This window comes from Manacus candei, unplaced genomic scaffold (assembly GCF_025592945.1).
Source record: "Manacus candei isolate 608988 ecotype Guabito, Panama unplaced genomic scaffold, ASM2559294v1 h1tg000016l, whole genome shotgun sequence".
Classification (NCBI taxonomy): Eukaryota; Metazoa; Chordata; class Aves; order Passeriformes; family Pipridae; genus Manacus; species Manacus candei.
In genome coordinates this window covers 7,460,794-7,486,263 of record NW_026138064.1, presented here as the reverse complement: position 1 = coordinate 7,486,263, position 25,470 = coordinate 7,460,794, and the positions used below count along the sequence as shown (strand labels likewise).

The window sequence follows — 25,470 nt, the reverse complement described above, 5'->3', positions numbered from 1 at the left end:
ACATTTATTAACTGTTGGGTACACAAAGTGAGAAATGTATCCTTTGCCTCCTTTTCAAAGCTATAACAAAGGACAAGAGACTCCATAATAGCTCCAGAAGTACAAGGGAAGGGCATTCAACCAGGTATAGAAGGAGCAATACTGTAATAAGACCTCAGAGCCCTATCTTAGTAAAATCAGCACATTTACAGCTATTGGTGCTCTCCTCTCCAAAGTCCACTCCACAGTATTTGACGGTGACTTTTGCTCCACCACCTTTATTGCTGTGATATTTGAGATGATGTGTGGATCACATCAGTGTTGACTTAAAAAAGTACTTTGGCAGAGGAAAGTAAGTCTACCACTAGCAGAACTATTAATATGGCTAGACAGAGGGACAGAGGGAAGGGTTCGAGTGACTGATAAATCCCATTGCTCAGGGATCCAGAGAGTTCAGTTTTTACCAGAAAGCGTAGACGTAGGAATTTCTGTAAAAGTTACATGATCTGCATTCTTTCAGGTATCAGAGTACTCTTCCTACTACTGTTTTTCCCTGCTACATTCCCACCCTGCTCCTGCCATCCCATGTGGATTGGGTACCCGGAGCTCCTACAGCTAATAAAGAGGAGGAAAGAAAGTGGTTTAGAAAATGCTCTTTGACATCTCATGTTATCTATTGTACTTTTAGCCCATCCCCGGTGTCTGGAAAATACCCAACCTGATACAATGAAGAAGTAAATGTATCAAATATTACCTAAGTTGTGAAAAAGTCTTGGATAATAAGCTGCTTAACATAAGAGAAATGTACTAAATGAAGAACATAGTGAAAGTTTGTAGACAGTGCTGCAAGCCCCCAGCACAGGAGAGTGAGAAGAGACACATTTGAACATTTCTGCTTGCTCCATTTTGGAGACACTGCTGAAAGACTACATGAATATAAGAAAAAATGTGTTCATAAGTAGGTTTTGGAATAGTGTATCATTGGTATTTCATTTTTTTGTTGTCACTTAGAACCTTGTTGTACACTTTCTAATTTCTTTGCTAAACTAACACGCACTTCTCTCACCCATTAGCTCCCACAAAGCAAGTTGAGTTAAAGCTGACACATTCAGGTTATAATATTTCCCCGAAGATAAATCTACACTTAGGTCCCTCCAGGGAACTTGCACACACTGATATATTGAAAGGGAAGTTGGCAACACCCTCTTGTCAAGCTCCCAGGGCAATTAGGATGGTAAGAAGGCCAGGTAGAGCATCGAGAAGCCTACCCAGTACCCACATCCTCTCACAGCTCCAAGCAATGTGCAGAATCACCCTGTAATGTGGTCAAACTGGTTTTTAATCACTGCTTATTAGCCAACCTTGGCAGTCAGAAGGCAACAATAAGATATTTAGAAAATAATTTGTGTTGTCTCTTTGCACTGGACAAAGAGAGAAGGTGGCAGCAAATAAGAAAGGGTCACTCGTGCACATTCAGAAAGGAACCTCAGAAGAGGAGTGACATTGGACAGAAAAAGCAACAGTTGAGGGTGGAGAAAGTTTTGCTTGGAGAAGCTGACCAAAGTGGAGGATTGCATTGAATAGGACAACACTCTCAGATGCCAAGAACTAACAAAATCCAGAACTCAATAAACATTTGTTTGCAGCTTATGTTAATTGGAATAAAGGCAGAGCCTGGAGAATCTGTAATCAAGAGACTGCAGACTTCACCTTGCCTAAGTCATCAGAAAAAGGCTTTCATTCCACTCAGCCCTTCAGTAAACAGATTCTACACTAAAATCTCCAACAAAGGATAACTAAGCAGGGAAGTGGACAGAAAAGCACTAACTTCCATAAGCAATAGGAGCTCAGTGCCCTCAGTTGCTGCAAGTTGGTATTTTGGGTCAAATTTGCATACCAGGAGACAATGCAAGGACTGCTCACCTGCTTTGTTCCGTGTGTTACATGGGAAAAGAGATGAGTGGAAGAGCTGACACAGACCTATATCCCAAGAGATGTTGGATATACTATATAACCATTACTATATAACTCATGCTGAGAAACATAAATAGTTAAAATATTTTGAAGCAAGGTTTAGGTCATAGCAAATCGCCCACACAAAGTTAATGTAAATGTAGGCTTAAATCCATGTGTATCTTAGTTCCCTGACTGTTAAGGAGAGAAAACCACAAAGACCTGAAAATAATCTGCAGGGGTTTTATTAAATGAGAAGCACCATAGAAAGGGCCAGACATGTGGTGATGCACAAGACGTTACAATAACTAACAAGATGTATTCAGTAGAAGATTTGGATGAAGTATGGTACCTAAACAGGGGCCCCCTGGTGGTCTAGTGGTTAGGATGCAGCACTCTCACCGCTGTGGCCTGGGTTTGATTCCCGATCAGGGAACCCCTCTGGGCAGATGGAGCTCGTCAGCCCTGTAAGGCCATCCATCTAAGAGAAGGTCACTCTAAACAAACCTACGTCCTGAGGACCTCACTGCCACTGTCCAAGCTCACTCGGCCCCAGCAGATGAACCTCAGGATTAAAGGGTGGGCTCAGTTCAGCGCACACTGTGTCTCACCTAAAAATCCACTGCGCAGGCTTGAAGGGTAATGACCTTTCCCAAATCTTCATTTGCAAAGACTGGCCATGATGATGGTACCTAAACCCTGGAGAGGTTCTCTGAACCCTGAAGAGGAGATAGGAAACACATAGAAAAAAGGTAAATCAGTGATCACGTGGTTAGTTTATGTGTAGAGAACAATGATGGGACTGTACAATAAGATCTGTATTAGGCTTTTCCTAACAATGCATTACTTTACTCAGATAATTTCTTCCTTAAGACTTTGCAGGTGATCATTAATTTAACAGCAGTGATGTATGCACTGTTGTACATACATGACAAGTATGCAGTAAAGCACAGCACATGCTAAAAGTCAAGACAAAGTTTACTTAAGGCAACACTAAACTCAAACAGGCTTAACCAGCTGATCCAAGTAACATAGATATCCTTTGGGTGTGATCACCAAGCAGATGGTTGGAGGAAGTCCAGCTCTGGGGCCCCAAGCATAGGAAGGATGGGGACCTGCTGGAGTGAGTCCAGAGGACCATGAGGACGATCAGAGGTTCAAACATCTTTCCTATGGAGACAGACTGAGCGAGCTGGGGCAGTTCAGCCTGGAGAAGAGAAGGCTCCAAGGAGGCCTTATAGCACCTTCCACTACCTAAAGGGGGAGCTACAGGAAAAATCGAGAAAGACTTTTTGCAAAGGAATGTAATGACAGGAAAAGGGGGAATGGTTTCAAATGGAGAGTAGGTTTAGATTACACATTAGGAAAAAATTCTTTGCTGTGAGGGTGGTGAGGCACTGGAACCGGTTGCCCAGAGAAGCTGTGAATGCCCCATCCCTGGAAGTGTCCAAGGTCAGGCTGGATAGGTCTTTGAGAAACCTGGTCTGGTGGAAGGTGTCCCTGCCCATGACAGGGGGGTTGAAACTGATTGATCTTTAGTCCCTTCCAATCTAAACCATTCTATGAGTCTATGAAGTATACACCTGTGCTAAAGCCAGAAGCTAACCTTTAACTCTGGGTGGATGATAGCAGTGGACCACAGCTCACGGTGGAAAGACATACAGTGTTGAGGACAGATAAAGAAGTCTCTATCCAGTCTGATCCTAAAACCAGACTAAATAGCTTAAAACATGAAAGTGGAGAAGCAAAGATACTAATCTGCGTTAATTGGAAAATAAAGGTAGAGAAAAAATTAGGGCACCAAAAGGGAAAATGAAGAATGGAGGACAATGAAAAGGAAATAACCCACTAATATAATGTTTTCTATTAGTTTGTTTCAGAGCACAACCCTCAGTGGGTTGTCAGGCAGCCTGTCATTCTGCATGTCGTCTAAGGGTGCAATTCCTCCCGTAGCCTGTGACTTTAGATGCCAGCTCTGGTATTTCATGATAACCTACAGCTAAAGGCTGAGTAGCCTGGACAAATAGGCTAGTACTGCATGTGCTTTGGTTCCGAGGTCTAGGACACCAGTCGTCTCAAAACTTGCAAGGTGGAAAGGCACTCATCCTCCTGGTCCTCCACTGGACAGTCCTGTTGCACTTTTCTGCTTTTCCTCCTCTCCTGCAAAAGTTCCTTGAGCAGGTCACACAATCCTCCTTTAGCTTTCCTCTGTAGGCTAGCTCTTTCAAGTTACAGTGTTCCTTCCTTGTTCTTATTTTCAGGTTTTCCTGGGAACAAGAAAGAGGACTACCCAATATTGCATGTTCTCCATATTGTGCTGGAAGAGTGTTGTTATTTTTTAAGTACAGTACCCTACCTTTGTTTCTATTTGACTTTCCAGTTTGTTTCTTCTAACAACCTATTTTGCTCTTGCTCTATAACATAAGTATCATAAACAAAACAGTTATGCACTTTACCGCTAAAAGGAATTTATGCAGCACATCCTAGTACACTGAAAACATTTATCTAGTACAGATCAGCTGGGGGAGTTATTAATGCCACAAGAGTCTGGTTTTGAATAAAAGAACAAAAAAGAAAATAGCAAGTTATTATTAAGTCTCAGCAGGAATTTAGTTGTTTTTAACATTTTTATTAAATTCTCTTTTCTACAATAGTTTTGTGTCTTACTTGGTCTCCTCCTCAGCCCTTCAGTCTTACAGGTATAATGGAAAAGACCTAGAATTTTTAGAGGGACTTTATTAGGTGTAAAGAGTGAAAGCACAGAAGAGAAAACAAAACCCAAAAGATCAGAGTAAGTTTCCATGGGGCTTCTCACACTCCTGCAAAACATGATTCAGGTCCATAAATCTTCAGTTTGAGAATTGCTCATTTACAGTTTAGCAGGTCCTGTAATTTTTCCAAATCCCAGCATAGCCATAAGCAAAATAAGTCACACTGCTTTCTGCAACCTTTGGTGATGTTTACCTTATTTTACTTTTAACCCCGAGGCACATGAGAATATTGTAATATTCTTATATGAACGGAGAATTGCTACACAGCACCGTCTTTTTATGTGACCAAAAGGAAATCTCAGTGAAGTTGCTAACACTTATCATATTACTGTATTTTAAACTCAGGTATAGAATTTTGCCCTGTTTACACCCAAGAATTAATTTCTCACATTTGTTGTTAAGGATCATTTCTTAAGGATGTCTGGCACTGTTAGTAGTCTTTATTAATTTAAAAGCACCATATCCCTTCTTGTGACGGAGAGACAGACAACAGCAAAAGCAAAGGCATATAGTGCTTTTGGAAAACTCCATAAAAGAGTTTGGCAAATTAAACACCTGAAGAAAAGTACAAAGATCAGTGTTTACAGAGCCATTGTTCTGTCTACTCTCTTATATGGATCCGAATCATGGGTCATCTACTGCCACCACCTGCGGCTCCAGAAGGCTTCCATCAACTCTGTCTCCGTACAATCCTAAACATCCACTGGTCAGATTATGTGACCAATACATCTGTTCTAGAACAAGCAGCAGTCACAGGTATTGAAGCCATGTTACTGAGAACACAGCTGTGCTGGGCAGGGCATGTCTCCAGGATGAAGGACCACCGCCTCCCTAAGATCTTGCTTTATGGTGAACTTGTCACCGGCTGCCGCAAGAGAGGAGCCCCAAAGAGAAGACACATGGACTCCCTGAAACAACATCTCAGCCTTGGCCATATTGATCACCATAACTGGTCTACTCTGGCCTCCAATCGGGAGGTCTGGAGACACACTATAACGCTGCTGATGCTTTTGAGAAAGCATGCAGGATTACTCTTGAGGAGAAAAGACAACGCAGAAAGAATCGTGTCTTGCTGATACCACCTAAGGAGTCCTTCTGCTGTGCCTTTTGCAATCAGACTTGTCTATCTCGTATTGGCTTCTTAGCCACCAGCACGCTTGTAACAAGTGTAGGTAGAGACCTTCTCAAATCTTCATTCGCGAAGCTTAGCCATGATGATCCCTTCCTGTTATGTAACACCTGTCCCAACAGTCCCCCTGTTCTCTGTAAAACCCAAGACACATTGTGCGGATACAGCAAACAAAGAAAGGAAAAGAAGAGGCCTGGAACACATGGCATAGGAGGAGGGTCAGGGATCTGGGATTGTTGTGCTTGTTCTCAGAGGTGAAAGCTAAGTGGGGACATTGATTGCTGCCTTCAGCTGTCTGTTTGGAGGTTAACATGAACTAGACCCCCAGAAGTACAAAAAATCAGGGCAAAAGACAAGATGAAACAGTCACATGTGACATCAAGGGAAATTTCAATTCCACATATGAGGAAAAAAAAATCTCTTTGCTTGCAGTTGAGCACAGTGATGGCCTGTCTGAGGAGGCTGCCCACTTTCCATCTGTGAATATTTTCAGACCCCAGCAGTCCAAACCCTGAACACCAGGGTCTAGCTTTGGCATTAGCCATACTTTGAGCAGAAGACTAGAGTATGTAACCTCCAGAGATCTCTTTTAACTGTATTTTATGATTCTATTAAACAAGATGAAAACTTTTATCACCAAAAAAAAAAAAAAGTTAAAATTACATGACAAACCTTATAATGGGATTATGGATTAGATATTATTCTCCCTCTTCTCCTCACCTCTGCCTTTAATAAGACAGTTGCTGGAAAGAATAAAAGGTGTTTCAGCAGTTAAATTTAAATTCTTTGCAAGATGCCTTCCCCCAAGACACTGACAGCTCCATAACACAATGCTCTGCTTACATTTATTTTTTCCTTAGGTGAAGATAAGACACACACAAAAAAAGTATCTTTACAAGACTGATTAGTATTTTTTGGCATACTTAGGAGCTAATACAGATTTGAAGAAGGCATGGAGAACCTCAGCAGTAGTTGTAATGCTGAGTCAGATGCAGAGGAGTTGCTGGGAAGACTCAGCCCAGCAGAGGAAGTTCCCAGTACTACATCACAGCCAGTAAATTATATTTAGTTGGCAAGAACATTGCACACACACCATAAATTCCAGGGTACAGTTACAGCGGGGAGCTGCTGCCCTTAGATCAGTCTCTCTCTCTCTCTCTCTCACACTCACACTCACACACACACGCACACATACACACCCTCCCTTCCGGGGTAGCTGTGCGAAGGTGGGGGCATCACGTCGGTGCATAAAATCCGTTTCTGAGTTTCGATAATCGCATCTGAAATCAATGGTGTGATGTACTGGGACTTTGGGGGAGGGGTGTGTCTTTTTTTTTTTCTTTTTTTTTTTTTTTAACGTATTGAGCAATTTTCGGGGGCTGGAGCTGGCCGCGTGCGTGCCCTCCTCCTTGCCGTCTTTCATACAGGGCACTCGCTACCTGACCACTCGAACAAGGCGGACATTCCTTGCAGGGATGTATGTTCCAGGCCCCACGTCTAACATTAAAAATCGGTCCCTGCCGGTGCAAGGAGGGCAGCAAGCTCGGTTCCCCTCATCCCCCCCCCACCCCCGGCGCATCAGCACGGTCGGCGCCCGGGGCTCCCCCAAATGACACAGGATCCCGCTTTGCCCGGGCGGGGCGGCGCCCCCAGACTCCATTTTGCGCTCGGAAAGGGCTCGCAACCGGCGGAAGATGGTTCCCCGGCGCTCGCCACCGCCCCCAGGCGCGGCGCCACAGGGACGGGCGGCGGGGGCCGGGGCCGGGGCGGCGCCTGCGCCGGGCCGCAGGGAGCAGCGGGGCTGCGGCGGAGGGCGGGCGAGCAGCGCCGCCACCATCACCTCCACAGCCATGGCCGCGGCGATGCGGCAGAGGTTCGACCGCTTCCTGCACGAGAAGAACTGTATGACCGCCGTGCTCGAGCGCATCGAGGCCAAGACGGGCGTCAGCCGCACCTACATCGCCACCGGTGAGCCCCGCGCCTTGCCCGCGCCCCGCTCCACCCCGCCGGGACCTGACGGCTCTCTGCTCTCTCCTCAGGCATCCTCGGCGCCGTGGCCGTGTACCTGGTAGTGGGATACGGCGCATCCCTGCTCTGCAACATCATCGGCTTCGGCTACCCCGCCTACGTGTCGTGAGTGTCGCGACTCCTGCCTTTCTTTGCCGCGTGTTGCAAAATCAAAAATCGCATACCTCGCGGCTGGTGCCGAGTCTGCCAGGGTGGCATCCCCGGGGCCGTACTCCGAAGGATTGTTTTTCCCGCTCCCCCCTTTCCCTTGGGATGTCCAGGTGCAAGGTGCTGAGTAAAGAACGAGACTTCTTCCACTTCTTCCATCTGGCGAGGGCTGCGTCGTAAATTACCCATGGGAGAGGCTGGGTAGTTTCCACGGTTGATAAACAGATCCCGTAGCGCGTTATATTTTGGGTTGGGGTTCACAGCATCTTCATCTTCAGAGTGAGATAGATCTTCGGTAAGCTGGGTCTTACCTGGCTGCTGGTAACAGGAGGGAGAATCGCTGTAGCAACGCTGTTCGCTAAAACTCGCACTGATGTTTTAGAGTTGAGGACACTCCCGGGTGTCCTGGAAGGCACTGGTGCAGTGCCAGCATTGTAGATACAAAGTACCGGGTAATGTAGCGGGCTCGGGTTAGAGGTGCATTAAGGCGTGCTGTTTACTCCAAACCCACCTAGCTGATGGGGAGGTGGGGGAAAGGAAAAGACTAACTCCTCTTGAGCGTAATTCACCTTAAAATGCTTCATTTTTCGAAGGAAGGCCTCCTTAGATATTCTTCAAAACAAAACGTGTTAACCTTTCACATGCATTATATTGTTCTTAGACCAAAATATCTTTCCTGTTAAGACCACAGTGGAGTATGTTCCAAACTCCCGCAGAAATGTGCTAAATAAAACCTTCTGTGTGTAACCTAATACACTCATAAAATGGAAGTCCTTCCCAGCTGTACTTCTGTATTGTTGAAATACAGTGCTTGCCTTTTATGTAACTATTTAAATACAGTCAGCAGCTTTTAAAAATATGTTCTCTGCCATTGGATCCTGAGCATGTCAAATCCTGGTTCCTTCACTATTATTTTTTCAGTGATATGAGAGATTGACTTACTTTTAGACTCTTGAAACATCTTATGGTTGTGATGCTTAAAACCAACCAACAGTTTCTAGTGTTTGCTGATTTAGGAGATCACAAACGAAGAACTCTGGAGCAACTGAAGTTTTGTTTTCTAAAAAGTAATTTTTAGTGAAAAATATTGGTCAGAAAGTATTTCTTTCAATAAAATCTGAATGTGAAAATATCAGCCAACAAAGCTTCAAAACCTTCACAACAAAGTTGTGTAGGAATTATGTTTACGTAATATTTTGTATCTGACTCAGGTCACTTTTCAAATTATGTAATTACTTTGGAAAATCCTATTTAAATTTTTAAATTTCTTTTGAAACTGTTTTGGGATTGTATCTTAAATCTTCCAATATGGAGTGATGGTGAGTAAATTGGTAAAACAAGCTCCTAGAACTGCATAAGCAAGACAGTAGCAAATTAAATATGAATTAATAGGGTTTCTCTTCCAATTTTTTTCTTTCAAGTCTGAAAATTTTTTAAAAATCCTTTTGTAGAGTGTCTACTCTTTTTCATGTTGGAATGTGGTTTTAAATGTGTCTTAATGTGAAAAGTTACCTCCCAGATGCTAGTACTGTGGGATGTTTGGGTTTTAACTTTTGGGTTTTTTTGAATAATGGGATAATTGTCTTTGGCTACAAATTTTACTTAAACAAAAAAATATGCTGAATAACACGCACGTGGATACAATGCCAGCTCTGTTTTTTCCAGCTCATGCTCAAGCTCATGCTCATGCTTTTCCTTCAGCTGCCTTTTTAGTGCTGAAATATTTATGACAAAATTATATGAGAAATTTTATGAGAAACTTATAATCTTGAGTGAAAATCTAATTTAAAATGCATGTGATGTGCTGCATGCCAATGTCCTTCAGTGGCAGCCTGCAGACAGGTTCCAGCCCATGGAGCAGTCTGCTGACAGCACAGGTGGGCTTAACCTTCCCTCCCAAATCCAGAGCTGGTACGGGGCGTTTTCCCACATTTTGCTCTGCCTACTTTTGTTTTTGCTGCTCTGGATCATGTACTGCAGTCAGGGTGCTGTCCCCTGTGCTTATAAAGTATAGAGACCCAAAGCATAAAGAGCGCTAGCCACAGTGGTTTGCTTATTCCTCTCTCCTATTTTGCCTCTCCCCCTTGAAAAGGCAGCTGAAGAGCCTACTATATGAACTAACAGTGGTGATTTTGCTTCCTAGCATTGGACAGAAAATAGTTTTCAGCTGTTTTCATCAGCTGTACACACCCCTCCAAATGCTCTTGCTGTAAAAGCTGTGGCTTCTGGAAGAGGTCAGGAGCTGTAAATGGGATGTATTGTGCAAGGTGTTAGTTTGATGTTTACACGAGTGTTTCAACAATGGACCCAAGCCTGAAATGTCTCAGAGAGGTACTGAAAGAGAAAAACCAGATTACCTTCCCCCAGATAACTTACTTTTCTCTCTTGTGGAGTAGGTCAGTGTATCATTTCTCCATTGTCAGTGACTGAATTGTTTATCTGGGAAATGATGAATGGTAGAATGGTTTTGGTTGGAAGAAACCTTAACCATCATCTAGTTCCAGCCCACCTGCCATGGGCAGGGCCAAAGTACTGGGTCCAGCTTCTCTTCAGCAGAAAAGATACTTGTAAAGGAGTGGGACAGATGTCTGTGTTCTTCAAGAAACATCACCTTCTGTCCTCACTGTTGTTTAAAATGGCACACAGGCTTCCAGGTGGTTGACCCACTAGCATATTCCAAACCTGTTTTACTGGGAATTCAGTTCTGGGTTACCTTGGTCATGGTAGTTTTACTGTTCATCTCTACACCTGCCTGAAAGAAAATATACTGGAAACAAACAAACTCTGAGAAGGTTAACTCAGCTCAGGTTTCCGTCTGTTCATACATGAAACCAGGACAGTTTTGTGGGTGTGCAGGTCCCTGCCTGTCAGGCCTTGTGTAATTGCAGTTTATTTTCTTTGGTTTATGTCACTCTCTGTATTCATTGTCAGTGTGTGCCATGCAGCAGATGAGGAATTCAGTGGAGAAAAGCTGGAGGCTGTGGCTGCTGGGTTAGACAGCAGATGGTGTGAAGGGGCACAGCTGCAACTGCACTGCTGCCCACTTTCACATCACTGTGGCACAAAGCCAGTGCAAGGGGAGGGGGCAACTCCCTGCTTAATGCCCGATACAGCTTCTGGCAGGTACAGCTGTTTCCCTCCTCATTCCTCCTTGTTCACCTTCAGCTTTGCTTTGTACATGATTTAAGTGTTTTTATCCATAGAGGAGTTTCTTCTTTAGCAATACAATGAGAGTCTGTGGCATGTCACAGCAAGGGCCCACCTGAGTCTCTTAACGTAGACAAAATTAATCCTTAGTTTTCTGGCTGTTTCCCAGTAAGTCAGACAGTGTCTCATCTCATTCCTGAAAATTTTCTGCAAGTTCTGTATGATGAAACACAATAATTCCTTTAAGTTGAAATCTAATATTTGTTTTGCAGGCTCTCGTGGAACAAAATTGAAAAGTTTTGGTCCCCAAAAGTAGAAAAGTAGACTAGCATTGAAAAGTTTACCAGGAATGATAGAAGCAACTTTTTATACTTCTAGCGAGCAATACTTCTGCACAAGGCAATGATCTGGCTAGTAGATGGAAAAAGTGAGTGTTGGCAAGTAGGTAAACACCACTGCCAGAGTTTTCACTGCTTCTCTAAACTTTCCAGAGCTAGCATGTTTAAATGTAGCTCCACCCATAGCTAGTGGTGGTTAACTGCCTCAGAAAAATTAGAGTGCAAGCAGGAAGGGAGCCTTTGATGACTAAGAAATGTGTGCAAAGGTTTGGAAATTTCGTAAATGCTGTCATGGTTGGTTTAAGAGTTGCAAAGTTGAAAATAGCTGTGGGCAGTGAAATGTCTGAACTTATTACTAGTGTCTTCAAGGGACAAAAGCAGTGTAGTACAATCATGCCTCTCTCTGCATTGGCTAATTTTATGCTGTTACTTCACTTTAGCTGTTTTTACTACGTAAATGTTGTTTGCGGCATTTTATAAGCAGGAAACAATCTACATTGGTTGTATAGAAGTGTAAACACTCAAGCCAAGTCTTAATTTGAATATCATTGTGGTGTCTTGAGTCTGTCTCCTAGTTCCTCTGCTTCTTTCATACCTTTAAAACAGGAACATCTTTTTTTTTTTGGTTGCAGTTATTTAGAAAACATAATCAGTCCTGTGTTTGTTGAGAGCCAGGGCAGCAAATTTGCTTTCTCTTGACAAGTTTTGTGGCAAATGGTTACTTTTTTCCTCCATGAAAAATGATTCATGATGTGCTAAAGTTCAGAAGTAAAGCTCTGCTGCTGCTTTATGGATGTGATTTGAGAGAACTGGTATATCTTACCAGATTCACAATGCCCAATGTAAATATAATCAGAAAATTTCCAAATCCCCCTGCACATGTGCTGTTTTCTTTCATGACTGATAATCTTTTTGTGGGGCTTCAGACACTAAAAAGTATAATTTGACTTTTTTGTCAAATACTCTGCCAAATCAGTTCCTCAAAGAATGCTCGCTTTTTGTCTTTTAGGTTTTAGAGTGCTTTGTTTGAAATAATAGCTGTCTTAGCTGTTGTTTGGACAAATTATTTGCATTCTTTTCTAGAGATAGCAAGTGGTTAACTGCACAGAGTCTAATATTATGATAGCTGTAGGAAGATTTGAATTTTTCTTTCATATCTAAATTTAGGCTAAAAATCTAAATATGTTTGTTATACTGATGGATCCACTCTGAATTGAGGCACTGACACATCTGAATCCCAGCAATAGAGCCAGCATGTGTGGGGGAATGTGTTTTGGGGAAGCTGGTTTTGGCTTGAGTCAGAGCTGGGGAGCTGGCTTGATAGTTGGCTCTGCAGATGCTTGTTCCAGGAGAAAGGGGGCCAAGAATGAACAGAAAACAGGGAAATAAAAGTATTGATGCTTCTTTTTTTTCTCCCAGGACTAGTTTTGTACTGAGTTAACATGTAGACTGTGGGACTGACTTCACTGGTGGGCAAAATCATGTGTGGTCCTTCTGCTGCCTTAGTCTATTTCCTTTTAAGAAATACGGAGAGAAACTTCTATTACTGTCATATAGTTTGTTGGTGTACTCTAATTATGTTTGTCCCTGCATGGACAGTGAAGCCTCCCCTTGCTCTCCTTCATTAATTTGCTTGCTGCCATCTGCTAGGTACACAAAATTCTGAGAGAAGGGAACTGGTAGACTTAAACTGCAGCAGCTGTGTTAAGTGCCTTTGGCAGGAAGATCTTTTCAATATCTGTAAGTGCATGGGTCTGCTATGGCAGACAGTGAGGAGGAGGAGGAAAGATGGAAGACAGAAGGCTTTTAGCTGATGGATGAAAATGTAGAAGCCAAAATGATAAAGTGAATCCAAATACACAGGTACTGGTGTCACTGAAACGATGTGAGATGTCGCGGAGGCAGCCTGCCAAGAGGAGTCTGGAATGAGGATGACAGGGAGGCACCAGGCTGTGGTGCAGTGGATTGTTGACTCTGTGGGGGTGTCTGGGTAGATAGCTAGAAGTAAATTATTTTATAACCTGCTCTAAAGAGGTGGGGCAGACCAGTAAGTATAAGTTCTAGAAGTATAGGTAGTTTCAGGGTTTTTTAAGTTAAATGCAAAAAAAAAAAAAAAAAGGGTTATGCTTGGCTAAAAGGGTGATAAATATGCCTGACTACTTATTCAGTATAGCTCTGATTAGAAAACTGAAGGAAAATGGTCCAGTCTTTCCTAACTATAACATGAGCACTGGGTTTAAGGGATGCTGATCTTTTGTCTCAAGCTTGTTGAATGACTTTATACAAAAGTTACACCTTGTAAATTGCAGGGATAAGAGTGATTACTTCAAATGAGACTACAGCGCTACAGTTTGGCATTTCTTTAATTCTGCTTCCCATGTCTTGGCTCAGCTCAGTAAACCCCCCCCCCCCCAAATTCATAACTTAACCTGTGAGTACTATGTGTATGAATTAACTGTAAGCAATGATTTGTTATTCCAGAGCTAGTTCAGGAGTAACACTGTCTTCTTGGAAAAGAGTTGGGTTTTTTGTTTGTTTAAATGAGTCAGATGCTTTAAGTGAAAGAACTTGGCAACTTGCTAAAATTAGACTAGTTTGTGTTACTATCACGTAACAGGATAAAGTAACCACACTTGATCTAGCCCTGAGTTTAACTGATTCTAGGATGCACAAGGTCAGAACCGTGCCCATGCTCTGATACTGTAGCTACATAGTGACTTAGAAGTCCTGGGCTTCTTTAGGATATGACAGTCTGTGCTCCTTCTTCCCCGTTGGCACCACCAGCTAGAGAGGTTATCAGGGAACAGATCTGGCTGAAAAATAAGCTTTTCTTGTCTCTCCATCTGTCTGCACAAGTTGCAGTGCTGGCCCATGGCAGGCCCTTTTCGCTGTTGGACAGGCATTTATATTTAAAATAACTGAGCTGTGATATTTACCACCTGGTATTCTGGAAGGTGTTCCTAGTGACTGCTCTTACCTCCAGTGTGCAGAACTACTGTAAACAGTTGTTTGGGGCTTTAAGTCCTCTATAGTTAGTGTGTAAGCACTATAAAAAAATCCTCAGTGATATGTAATTACTGCACATAAGCAACATGGAATTTAGTCAAATCAGCATTAGACAGAACTTTTAAAAAATGACAGTATCACTTTCTTTTTAAATTTGAAGCTATATAGGCTTTGGATGGCCCTTCATTTGTTAGGAAGTCTTAATGTTATGTGCTAATGAGATTGACTTAATTGCTCTTGCAATGTAGAAATAACTTAAAAAAAGGTGATCCTAAAGCTGAATGTAGTGTCAATGCCTCTTATTTGTATCTTTTCACTCATTGATGGAGATTGCATTTTGAGTATCAGGCTGATTGATTCGTGACTTAAAATGGAGAAGAATAAAATGTTCTTGGCTTGAAGTAATGTATATGGTGTCTCTCCTGAGGTTAATTGTACTGGACATTACACCAGGATAATACCTGTAGAATAACTTAAAAAACTAAGTTTAATTATGGTGTGATTCTCATGTTCAAAAGAGTGTAGTTATAAATGGATAAAACACCCTATCTGTTCAAATATTCTACATCATATAGTCAGATATTCTACATAATATATCAGGACAAGGTATCTGTGCCTGCTCTTGGACAAGTACTGTTTTCTGTGACTTACTTTTGAAATAGTGTGTAAGCAGCAAATGATGGAGATAAATAAAAGGGCAAAAGTTAACAGGGACATATTACACTGGATTTCCACTGACAGTCTCATCTGAGGGATATATTTTCCATTCAGAAGCAGAATATTTATAAAGTACTTGCCGTTCCTTGACTTCAGCTAAAACTTTTATTCACTGACATTCTGCTGTATCTAGTTTTCCTTCCTTCCTCTCTCTCTGATTGGGACTGGAGCCATAGCTACCAGGTGCAGCTTGAGCTGATGTGACTGTTACCTGGCAGGTGTGGTAGGGGTCTGCATCTGACCTAGTGCCTACCTGGATCAGATCATTTTACAAGGAGGGGAAATGTGCAGTTCCCTACAGTGCGCAAGAAAACAACCACGTGTGGATTTAGAGGTGCATCAGCTGGCTAAATCACATGGGGTTTTGCCTACTTGTAGTACTGCTGCTTGTGACTCTCTCACAATAAAAGCATGTTGTTCATGTATCCCCTTAAGGAAACTACAGCAGCAGATGGCCAGCATTCACAGGGAGCACGCCCTTGGCATGCATTTAGGAACTCTAAAAGGCCATTTGTTTCTACAGGAGAGAAGATAAAGAGCGTGGGCCATTAACACACTGATATGCTATCTGCCCTTTGCCACAAAATTGGAGATTCTGAGCTTTTTCTTTTTATGAAAACTGATTTTCGTGACTACTGAGCATTAAACAATGCTCCCTTAAATCCGTGTATGGCTTTAGATGGTGACTAGAAAAGAGCAAGACTGTTGGCAGTTTAACTGCAAAACATTTTCTCCCAAGCACCAAACTAGCATGCTTATTGTGGGAAAATAAGCCTTATCCTGTATGCCTCTATTGGAGAAGTTGTCAGCAGAACTAAAGAAACTCACATGATGAATCTCTACAGCACGTTTTCCTTAATACTGAGAAACTTTGCAATTAGTTCCTTTCTCTGCTCTGTTTATCCACCATTCATTAACATCCCTATTAGTCCTTGTACTTTTTCTTTCCCTCCAGAAGTACACTTTCACACCTTGGAAACAGATCAATAGCCCTCTTCCTTAATTCTTATGGTGTTTCAGGGTGGGTTTTTTTTGTACAGCCCTCTCACCTAGTGTTATTACAATACTTCAGAGATGGGTGGGCATAGAAAAGATGTGGTTTATAGTGGGAGCAGAAGCAGCTGAAGTTGGCACTGTGAGCAGAGTGCTTTGGACTCCTGTTGCCTAACACTGAGTGTTTCTTAATAGGAAAACCTGTTCTTCCAGTTGTGCTGGTGCTGTACCTCAGTAAGATCACCTTATTGTGCAGGATGGGGTATGGCAGGGGCTGCTGCTTTTCCCACTGCAGGGCACTGATGACCACCCAAAAACCCGAGCAGAAATAATGTATGTTAAGTATCAAATCCTCTTGTTGCATTTCAAAGTAACTCAATCCAGTAGCTGTACTAGTTCCCTCTGCAAGTGGTGATTCTGCCAGTGCTTTTGCCATAACATAAGGCATGTCACATGAATGATTTCCCCCAGCTTCCCCTCCCTCCCCTGTTATGTACAGAATCAAGCAGTGACGGAATCTACAAGGTTTCTTAATTCACAAACCAGGAAATGGACTTACAGCCAACTCTCTGATCTCTGTTTTGTAAACCTCCCTGACTCTCAACCTTTTTTAGGGAACTAGCAGAAAACTGCAACTCTGATATATCCCACAGGTGCTGCTTCAGCAACAAAATATTTGAAATTAAAGGAATAAGTGATAGAAGAATTGAAACTAAATTCATTAAAATGAGTCTACAGATTTTAATCCTATGGCATGACTGGAGAGGACAAATGCTTTTTAATACTCTTAAGCTTCACATTATCAGGCTTAGATTTGCTAGCACTTCCTTTTAAAACTTCTTACAGTGCTAATCTGGAACTTAGTGAGTCCAGAGTCTCCACTTAACTACTTTTACTGAAGAAGCATAAGTGCATCTTTCAGCTCCCAGTTTTCAGAAGTGTATAAACTTGAACTGCATTCTCCTAGCAGCTGGAGAACAAAAGCCCATTAAATCATTTTGCAGGAAGACCAGTACTTTACTGGCAGTTGCTTCACTCTCTTCTTGATACCACTGATGCCTTAAGCCCCTAATGTTTTTTTTTATTTAAGACTTGTAAATTTTATAGGAAGGTTTTAAAAGCAGAAACCCCTCTGTCCCTTGTTCCTTTCCCTTGTTTACACATTCCCTAACCCTTTTACCCCATTCTATGCCTTCTATATCAAACCTACCTCTGAATCCAGTAGCAGTGTTTAGTCTTTTGTCAAGGTAAAGGCCTAGACTGTTTGGAGAACAGCGTATCAGGGCCTAAACCACAGAGTACGGTCAAAAACTAGGTAACAATATACCCTTTGTACTCTGATGAAGCTGAAGATGATGAAGTAGGTGGTCCCAAAAAGACCCCAGACCCAATTCTCAGGGGGAGGGCCCGGGGCGGTCCAGAGGAAGGGCCAAAGGGTGGACACATCTGGGATTGGATGGATAATGTTATAAAATGTAACCTCTCGGGCACGGCCGGCGCGCGCGTCTATATCACCTATTGCCTTGGCAAATAAACCCTTTCTTATCTCACCCCTAATTAACTGCTCCAGAGATTTTTTCAGAACCAAAATACACCGGCAACACCATAGAGTTTGCAAGTCCTGTAGGAATTAGTTTTTGGATCAAAACAATTGGTGATGGAGATAAGTAGTCCTTAGAGCAAATCTTATGGATAAGTTTACCTTTTCAAAGAGGAATCTAGTGTATGTACATATAAGTAAATTTAAAATGCTATTTATTAGACTAACTCTGTAAAAAAACAGAGAATAGTGATGACAGTCTTGTATCACTGTAGATGCTGAGGACCCCAAGTTGTGCAGCACCAAAGGGTGCACACTGTGCAGACCTCTTCTATAGGCAAGGTTACCCCATTTTGATAATTTAAGCTATTGTAGGATTTTTCATTCAAGGCAACAACTCTATTAATCACTCCTTTACGACTGTCTAAGAAGGAGGGTGGTCCTGTTAGTTACAGGCAAGGCCAGGCAGGTGTTGTGATCATACTCACACAGCTTGAGTATCTTTTCTTTTTGAAGTGTGACATAGGGAGAAGCTTGTCTGCTTGAAGATCTGGGCACATTGTCTGTATGATAGATACTAATTAGTTTTCTTAGAGTAATTAAATTATGAGGATTCACACATAACAACAAATCACAAAAAGTTCACCATTATAGATGCTACTGTTCTGCTCACTTGTTTGGTTTTTTTTTCCTTGCAGAATCAAGGCCATTGAAAGTCCCAACAAAGATGATGACACACAGTGGCTGACTTACTGGGTTGTGTATGGCGTTTTCAGTATAGCTGAATTCTTCTCTGATATCTTTCTGTCCTGGTTCCCTTTCTACTACATGATGAAGGTATGTTAGTTCATGTGACCCCTCTCCTGAAAAATGAGACCTTTGATTTAATGTCTCCAAGGATGGATAGATGACAGCAGATTCATTTGGAATCGTTCCAGGGTCATACCTTATTTTTAGATGCTGGTTATGTGTAATTTAGTAATATGAAAGTGATCTGTTTACAGCTAATGGTTTTGTGAGGCAAGAGGAGGAAATTGGGATGGGTGGCAGAGAAAGGTCTGCTGTGTTTTAGAAAAAAAAGAGAGTGTAACTGTCCTGTAAAGAAAAAACCCAAAGACAGTTCTTGGTGTTCAGGTGAATTTGGACAAAATGAAAGCACATGGTAAACCCCACAGAGTGGCTCTACCTTTGCTTTAAGTGCATTAGTAAAAGTGGAGAGTAAAATCACAAAGGCAGCAAAAGGAGGTATTAACATCTGTACTGTGGGAGAAAAGAAGGAAACTGCACCACAAGAATAGTTTGAGTCCTACAGACTTAATTTTTAATTAAGCCCAAATTCCTGAAAGGAATTGGTAGGTACCAGAGGAGCTCGTTGCTAATGTGCATTTGTTAGTGTGGTTTGACTACCGACAGTGATTTGGTTAATGTGCTTTGTTTGTGAACTACAGTGTCAATCAACTTTAGCATGTTAAATTATTCTAGGAGATAGCTGATTGCTATGTATGCTGTTGCGTAGAAGATATTCTAGCTTGCTGGATAGTCCACTGTTTAGCTTAAAGAACTGTTACCTATTTCCTGGTTCAGCGGGCTGTTCTCTTCCTTCTCTTTTGTTTTGTTAGCCTGGTTTAGTCCCATTGAATTCTTGAAAAGGATTTGCTTGGCTGATACTGTAGTGGGGTCATTTAAAATTTTAATGGTAATACCTGATGATGCCTAAAGCTTTTTCCAGGAAATGTCATATTTTGTAGGCAAAAATTGTCTTGGTCGGCTTGGTTACACCTCTGCATTGTTTGAATCTTTAACAGACCTCAACTGTGACAATCATTTGGAACTCATTTCCTTAGCTCCCTAAGAAGAAACACATATTTATACTACTGCTTCAAATAGTATTCTGGTCTGCCTCATGAAGTTAATTCTCTCTTTCTCCCCCCCCCCTTTATTTTTTCCATTAATAAAAAATGAAAACATGTTTGCAAAATGATTAAGCTTAAAATGGAAAAGTTTTTAAGAAGAATCTGCTAATATTGAAGTTTAGTGTGGGTAACACATGAAAATTTTACTGGCTTAATATTTTAAGACCAAGCCCAGTAGTGATCAAACTACAGGTTCTTCTGATCTGAATAGAATCCAGAAGGATTGCTTATGGCACTGGAAGAATCTTCTTAACCGCTTACCCACTTATTTCACATCCCCAACTCCCCTTTAGAGTTTAGCAGGATTATGACTTTAACCTATTGTCTTCAGTGGTGTATACTCACAAATCTGAACTCATAGAGTGCATTTTCAGAGCTTCTTTTCTAACTTCTTGGCAGTAAAAGGTGTGGCAATGATTTCTTCCTGCCACCTCAGCTCTCTTTCTGAAGAGTGCGCAATTGAAATTCAGGTTGACCCAGCAAATAAAGACCACAGATGGCTCTGATAAAACTGTACAAGAAGTGCCACATTTACATGTACTGTTGATTTAACAGAAAGGTACTTTTTCTCAGTTCTGCAAAAGCAAACACAAGGAAGCAATTATGTAATTACACAAGCTTTCTGTGTAATTACCATAGCTGCAGAAGGCACAATAAAAGTCAAGTATTTACCCTCAGTAGTGGTTAGTAGGAGAGGTTTGCTTTTGTTATACAAAAGCAGCCAGGTGTTGGCTGAGAATCAGAAAGCATTGCTGACTGGGTGGAAGGATGGAAGTTACTCCACATGGGGAAAAGGAGGAAGCAGGGATTTTCCACATTTCACTCCACCCATGAAGTCTTGTAGTGCAGTTTATGATGTCTCCATGTCTCTTTCATGAAGTAGAAGCCCAGATACATAATTCATTAAAATTTCGAGCTTGCTTTCATTTTCAAAACGTGCTAAATTTGAATATTCACATTTATTTGATACAGCTTGCAGCTTCCACTCCAGACTGAGTTTTAGTTGCTCAGTATTTCTAAACACCTTCCTTACACCTTCAAGTTTTCAGCACACCAGATTTTATAGGTGGGAGAAAGGCACGTTGAAGAACTCCTTTAGATGCGTTATGATATTTGTATATACTTTTTGTTCTCCACTTAAAAATTATTTGGAGATTTCTTGGATTTTGTGGGCTTTTTTTTTTTTTTTTTTTTTTTTGTAATGCCCACTCCTAATTTATCTGTTTTGGGTTTATTTTTCTCTGAAGCAGAGGACATGCATGCAACTAATGATTTCATGTGTATGTGATTTGTTTTTAAATATTTCTGTTAATAGTTTAAACATTTCTGTGGCATTCAGGTATTAAAGCACAGTAGCCAGTAAAAGCAGCAGTTTATCATCCTTGGAATATTCTTGGTGGTGGGAAGGAGAGAGACTCCTTGATCCACCAACAGTTTTGTCTCAAAATACTAGAATGCTATTTCTGAACAAAATTAGTAGCAGACACGTCATGCTGGGTGCATTGTGCAAACCTTTGCTACGAGGCACTCAGCTCAGAGCAATACAATTGTTAACTGGAAAAAAACCCCACAAAATACATTCTTTGCAATTCTCCAAACCAGCCAGAGGAGGGAATGGAATTCAGGCAATAAAGTGACTTCCTTGGGCAATCACTTGAGCTCAGTCTAACCCACTTAGATCTACTCCTGGTAGCTGTTTTTATCCTGGCAGCACAAAATGGAATACAGCTGGGTTTGACACTAGAGCTGCTGCTGAGAAACACAGCAAGCATGGCCATGTCCAGCTCCAAGATTCTACAGACAGAAGACTATCAAAACCCAAGAACATATTTTGTGGGGTTTTTTTCCAGTTAACAGGTGTACCACTCTGAGCTTTCTGGGCCTTCTTACAAGCCTCCTTATTTTTAATAGCCTGTATTAGTTCAGTTCCATGAGACACAAGGGGAAAATAAATTTAAGTTAGCAGTCTGACATTCTCAAGGTTTGAAAAGACTGAGATTTGCAACTTTGTTGTGTGTCCTCTAGAAAATGTGTACATGCATCTGTTTCAAATCAGAGGTACATTTAAAAAGTAATAGATATTTGAGAACAAGTCTGTAATTGATTTTTTTCTTGACTAGACTAGGACAGAGCTGTAAAATCAAGTTACTAATTTTATTCTTAGACTAGAAAAGGGAAATTTCAATTTCTCTTAGTTTCAGAGGAAGTTGGACTCACATCTGAGGGTTTCTTCTATAACAATGGAGAACTAACATTTTTGTGTATTGGGAGAAGTAGAATAACTATTGGCAATTGACCAGATATTCTTTATACAGGAAATAAAATCAGTATATTTCTCAGCTTTTAATGAAAGATAACATAAGACAGTACTATATATTTTTCCTGTTATATCAAGTTCCAAATAATAGAAGCTTTTGAAAATTGATATGCTATCACTTTTTGCCTTTATTTTCTCTGACCATACTTAGTGATACTTCATTAGTTTTTACTTACTGGTCCATATTGAATTATTTTTTGTAATTCACTGAAATGTGCCTGGTGGGACACTTTAGTTTGAAAAACCTTTCTTTATCTTCTGGGCAAACACTCCTTTAAGTCATTAAATTCTGACACCGTGATCCAATAGTTTAAAGAAGAAAGCTTAAAGCTCACCCAAAAGGACGGTAAATTGGTTCGGCACTGCAGAGAAGACACAGCCAAAATTTTACAGTTGGGAAGAGCAGAACCTACAGAACATTCAACCTCAATATCCCTTATTGTGAAAGAACAGAGGGGAGATATTCCAGAATATTTGGAAGTCTTGCTTGAAGAAGACTGTGTGTTTTGTTTCCTTTCCACTCAGAAGTGTGTGAAAATCCTCAAACACAGAATCCTGCCTGATATGAAAACAAAGCAATTTTGACAGAGGCAGAGGGTGGTTTTGTTTTGTGGTTTAGGATAAGATAGTCTGTGAAAAGTTGTTATACCTTTATTTTCTGGAGAGGTTTTTGACATGGAATAATGTTGTACTATTTATGCATTGAAAGAACTGTACAAATGCTGAGAAAATGTACTTAATTTGTTGCAGTTTTATCCTGTAAAATAATTTTATATATATTTTCATAGCTTAAGCAAATTTAGCTATGGCACTTCCTGTCCCTTACATGTTTGCTCTTGCTTTGCAAACCTTTGTGTGGTGTATGGCAGTGAAACTGAAGCAAAATAGAAATGCTTCAGTAGTAAAGACAGGTATTTGTAGTACATTTAGTAACTGTCTTTGCAATCCCTTTTGTAAGATGCAGAAACTTTACCCCACATACTATGGTGTTTTGTTTGTTTTCTTCTAGAGAGCAGATGGTGTTTATAAAAGCTGTACCTAAACTGTGCAATCCAAAAGCACTAAACCTTGTCTGTGCACTGTGTGTAGCTTGGATATATCTCTGCTCCTGGGATACACAGAGTCCTATTCTTTCCCCCACTGCATTTTCAAAGCAGGGAGGCAGAGGGGACAGGGATATGTTTTTTCAAATTTTAATGATTTACTGACCCAGACCTTCTAGCGGGTTTGTGCCACGTGTTTTACAAATGTTCAGGTTTTACAGTTCTATTTTAAAAAAGAAAAAAAAAGTGCATACACCTGATACCAGATTAGCTTTACTGCTACAGCCCTCCTCCTTTATTCTATCACTATCCACGAAATTATTCCAGTGTAAAGATTCCCTGTAACTATACTGGTGTGCACACTTACTGAACCGTGACTATGCAGAAAGAAGGGGATGGTGCACTGTTCTGAATGTGCTCAATTCTGTGGCAGTCATGGAGACACCTTGTCTCTTACTCGTTTCTGCCACTTAGGCAGTTGTTCTTGCTCTTGCAGTGTGGCTTCCTCCTGTGGTGCATGGCTCCAAGTCCTTCCAATGGAGCAGAATTCCTCTACCATCGGATTATCCGGCCTTTCTTCCTGAAGCACGAAGCTCGACTGGACAGTGTTGTTAAAGACCTGAAAGACAAGGCTGCAGAGACTGCAGACACCATCACTAAAGAGGGTGAGCAGACCATTCACTAGTCACATCAACTAGGGGTAATTTCCCTGGGGAACTCTATTATTTACAGTTAATATTTATTGTTTAGAGGGAAAAAAAATTGTAAGAAGACTACGTAAGTTATAATGGAGAAAGTAAACTTGGGTGAAGGTGCCAGGAAATGAGAATTGCAGTGGATCTTGCTGGCTAGAATTGCAGTTATGCTAGAATGAGTGGAAAAAGTGGTATAGTCTGTGTGTCTTCCCACTATACATACCACTATAAATATTCTCCCTAGAGGCAGCTCCAAACATGCTCACAAGATACCTTTCATAAATGCAGTTATTGTTTCAATGTATTCTTACATCTTCTAAAATACTGCCTCAAATGCCTGGTAGTATAGAAGGGCTACCAACTGTATAGTAAAGCAATTAACTCCAATAAACAGCAAAAGGGGAAATGAAGCTTTCCCGTCTATATGTTTTTGTACTTTTCCTTCCTCTGGAGATCAAGAGATACTGAGCCCACTCTTAAAGAAATTGCTTTGGTTTTATTTGGTTAGAATAATTATTATCACAGCCTGTAGGTTGTTAAACTTTTTCTTTTATTTCCTTGCATTCTATAGTGAACCCTTGTACTCTAAAATGCCTGATAATCGTTTAATAATGTTAATAATAATAATAATAATAGTAGAAGCAATAATAAGAAGGAAAGGAAATGTATTAAGTAGATAAAACAACGGTTTATTTCAATTTCATTGGAAAGAAATTCTATTTATATACTATTTCAGAGCACCTTAAGTCTCCTTTCCACCAAACAATGCATGCAGTCTCATTTCATCTTTTGAACTTAAGCAGTTTTCCTGTCTGTTTAAATGATCTGCCTTTCCCAACCATGCTTGGAAATTTTACTGCATGGCTCTTCCTGAATCGTCATTGTTAGGCATGTGTCTTAATTAATGTTCTTCCACATTGCACATGGGATTTTCCTGTCCTCATTGCATCACTTATTCTTTCTTTTTCCTTTTTTTTCTATATAAAGATTTCCACATATAGTTTTTTTCTTCAAGAAATCATGTGCATGTACATATGCATGTACACAGACACACTGACTTTATTCCAACCCTGTTTTATCATTATAGTATATTTCTTGCTGTATTTCTTTAACACTACAAGCAGCTCTGTTTTGTCAGTACCATAGTTTTAAGGCAGTCTATGATGTTTATTGTGCTGTTCCTTGCTTATGTTTTATTTTTTCAAATCTTTTTTCTGGTCATTTTCATCACTATATATGTGCGCATGTGTATACAAAAGCTATCATTTTATTTTGTGTTGTGTCTCCTTCAGCGCCCATATTTTGTGACCTAAAAGGAAAATTATTTTATTAATGCAGCTTGAGAACAGTGGGTAGCCCACTTTGTCTGTAGGCCTGTGATTAAAATTCCTTTTATTTTCCTGTAGCCAAGAAAGCAACAGTGAACTTACTTGGTGAAGAAAAGAAGAGCACTTAAACTGGATAAAAGTTTCCCTTCTGCCTCCTTTGTGAAGCTTGATGTTACTGGGAACTGTGGTATAAGTTTAATAATATTGCCTTGGAAACATTTTGATATATTAAAGGAATGTGTTGTAAGTTTACTTACTACTTTGCTGTGTCTGATAGAGAGTATGCATTTTTATTTAAAAGCAATGCAGTGGGCAGCATCTGAAGCTTAATGAAAATATTTTCTTCATCTTCATGCAGAGGAAGTCTTTCAGTAATCTCTTTCTGCAGTAACGTAAATAAAAAGTATATATTCCTCAGGCTCTGCA

General features: G+C 40.9%; 1 protein-coding gene and 1 long non-coding RNA gene across 2 annotated transcripts; one reads left to right on the top strand and one right to left on the bottom strand.

Annotated features, from left to right (window-relative positions):
• On the bottom strand, positions 1 to 8,447 carry LOC127468976 (uncharacterized). The gene is made up of 3 exons (XR_007903759.1): positions 8,025 to 8,447; positions 4,289 to 4,346; positions 1 to 4,199 (listed from the first exon to the last, which is right to left on the bottom strand). It is a non-coding gene; the product is annotated as an uncharacterized LOC127468976 (long non-coding RNA).
• REEP5 (receptor accessory protein 5) lies at positions 7,595 to 25,470 on the top strand. Its single transcript, XM_051782692.1, has 5 exons — positions 7,595 to 7,800; positions 7,872 to 7,965; positions 18,447 to 18,585; positions 23,518 to 23,686; positions 25,123 to 25,470. The coding sequence occupies exons 1-5, from the start codon at positions 7,683 to 7,685 to the stop codon at positions 25,170 to 25,172; spliced, it is 570 nt and encodes a 189-aa protein (XP_051638652.1). The 5' UTR covers positions 7,595 to 7,682; the 3' UTR covers positions 25,173 to 25,470.

Coding starts and splice junctions, on each gene's coding strand:
- REEP5 (XM_051782692.1), top strand. CDS start 7,683: ATGGCCGCGGCGATGCGGCAGAGGTTCGACCGCTTCCTGCACGAGAAG. Junction 7,801..7,871: donor CCGCACCTACATCGCCACCG/GTGAGCCCCGCG, acceptor CTCTCTCCTCAG/GCATCCTCGGCGCCGTGGCC. Junction 7,966..18,446: donor GGCTACCCCGCCTACGTGTC/GTGAGTGTCGCG, acceptor TTTTCCTTGCAG/AATCAAGGCCATTGAAAGTC.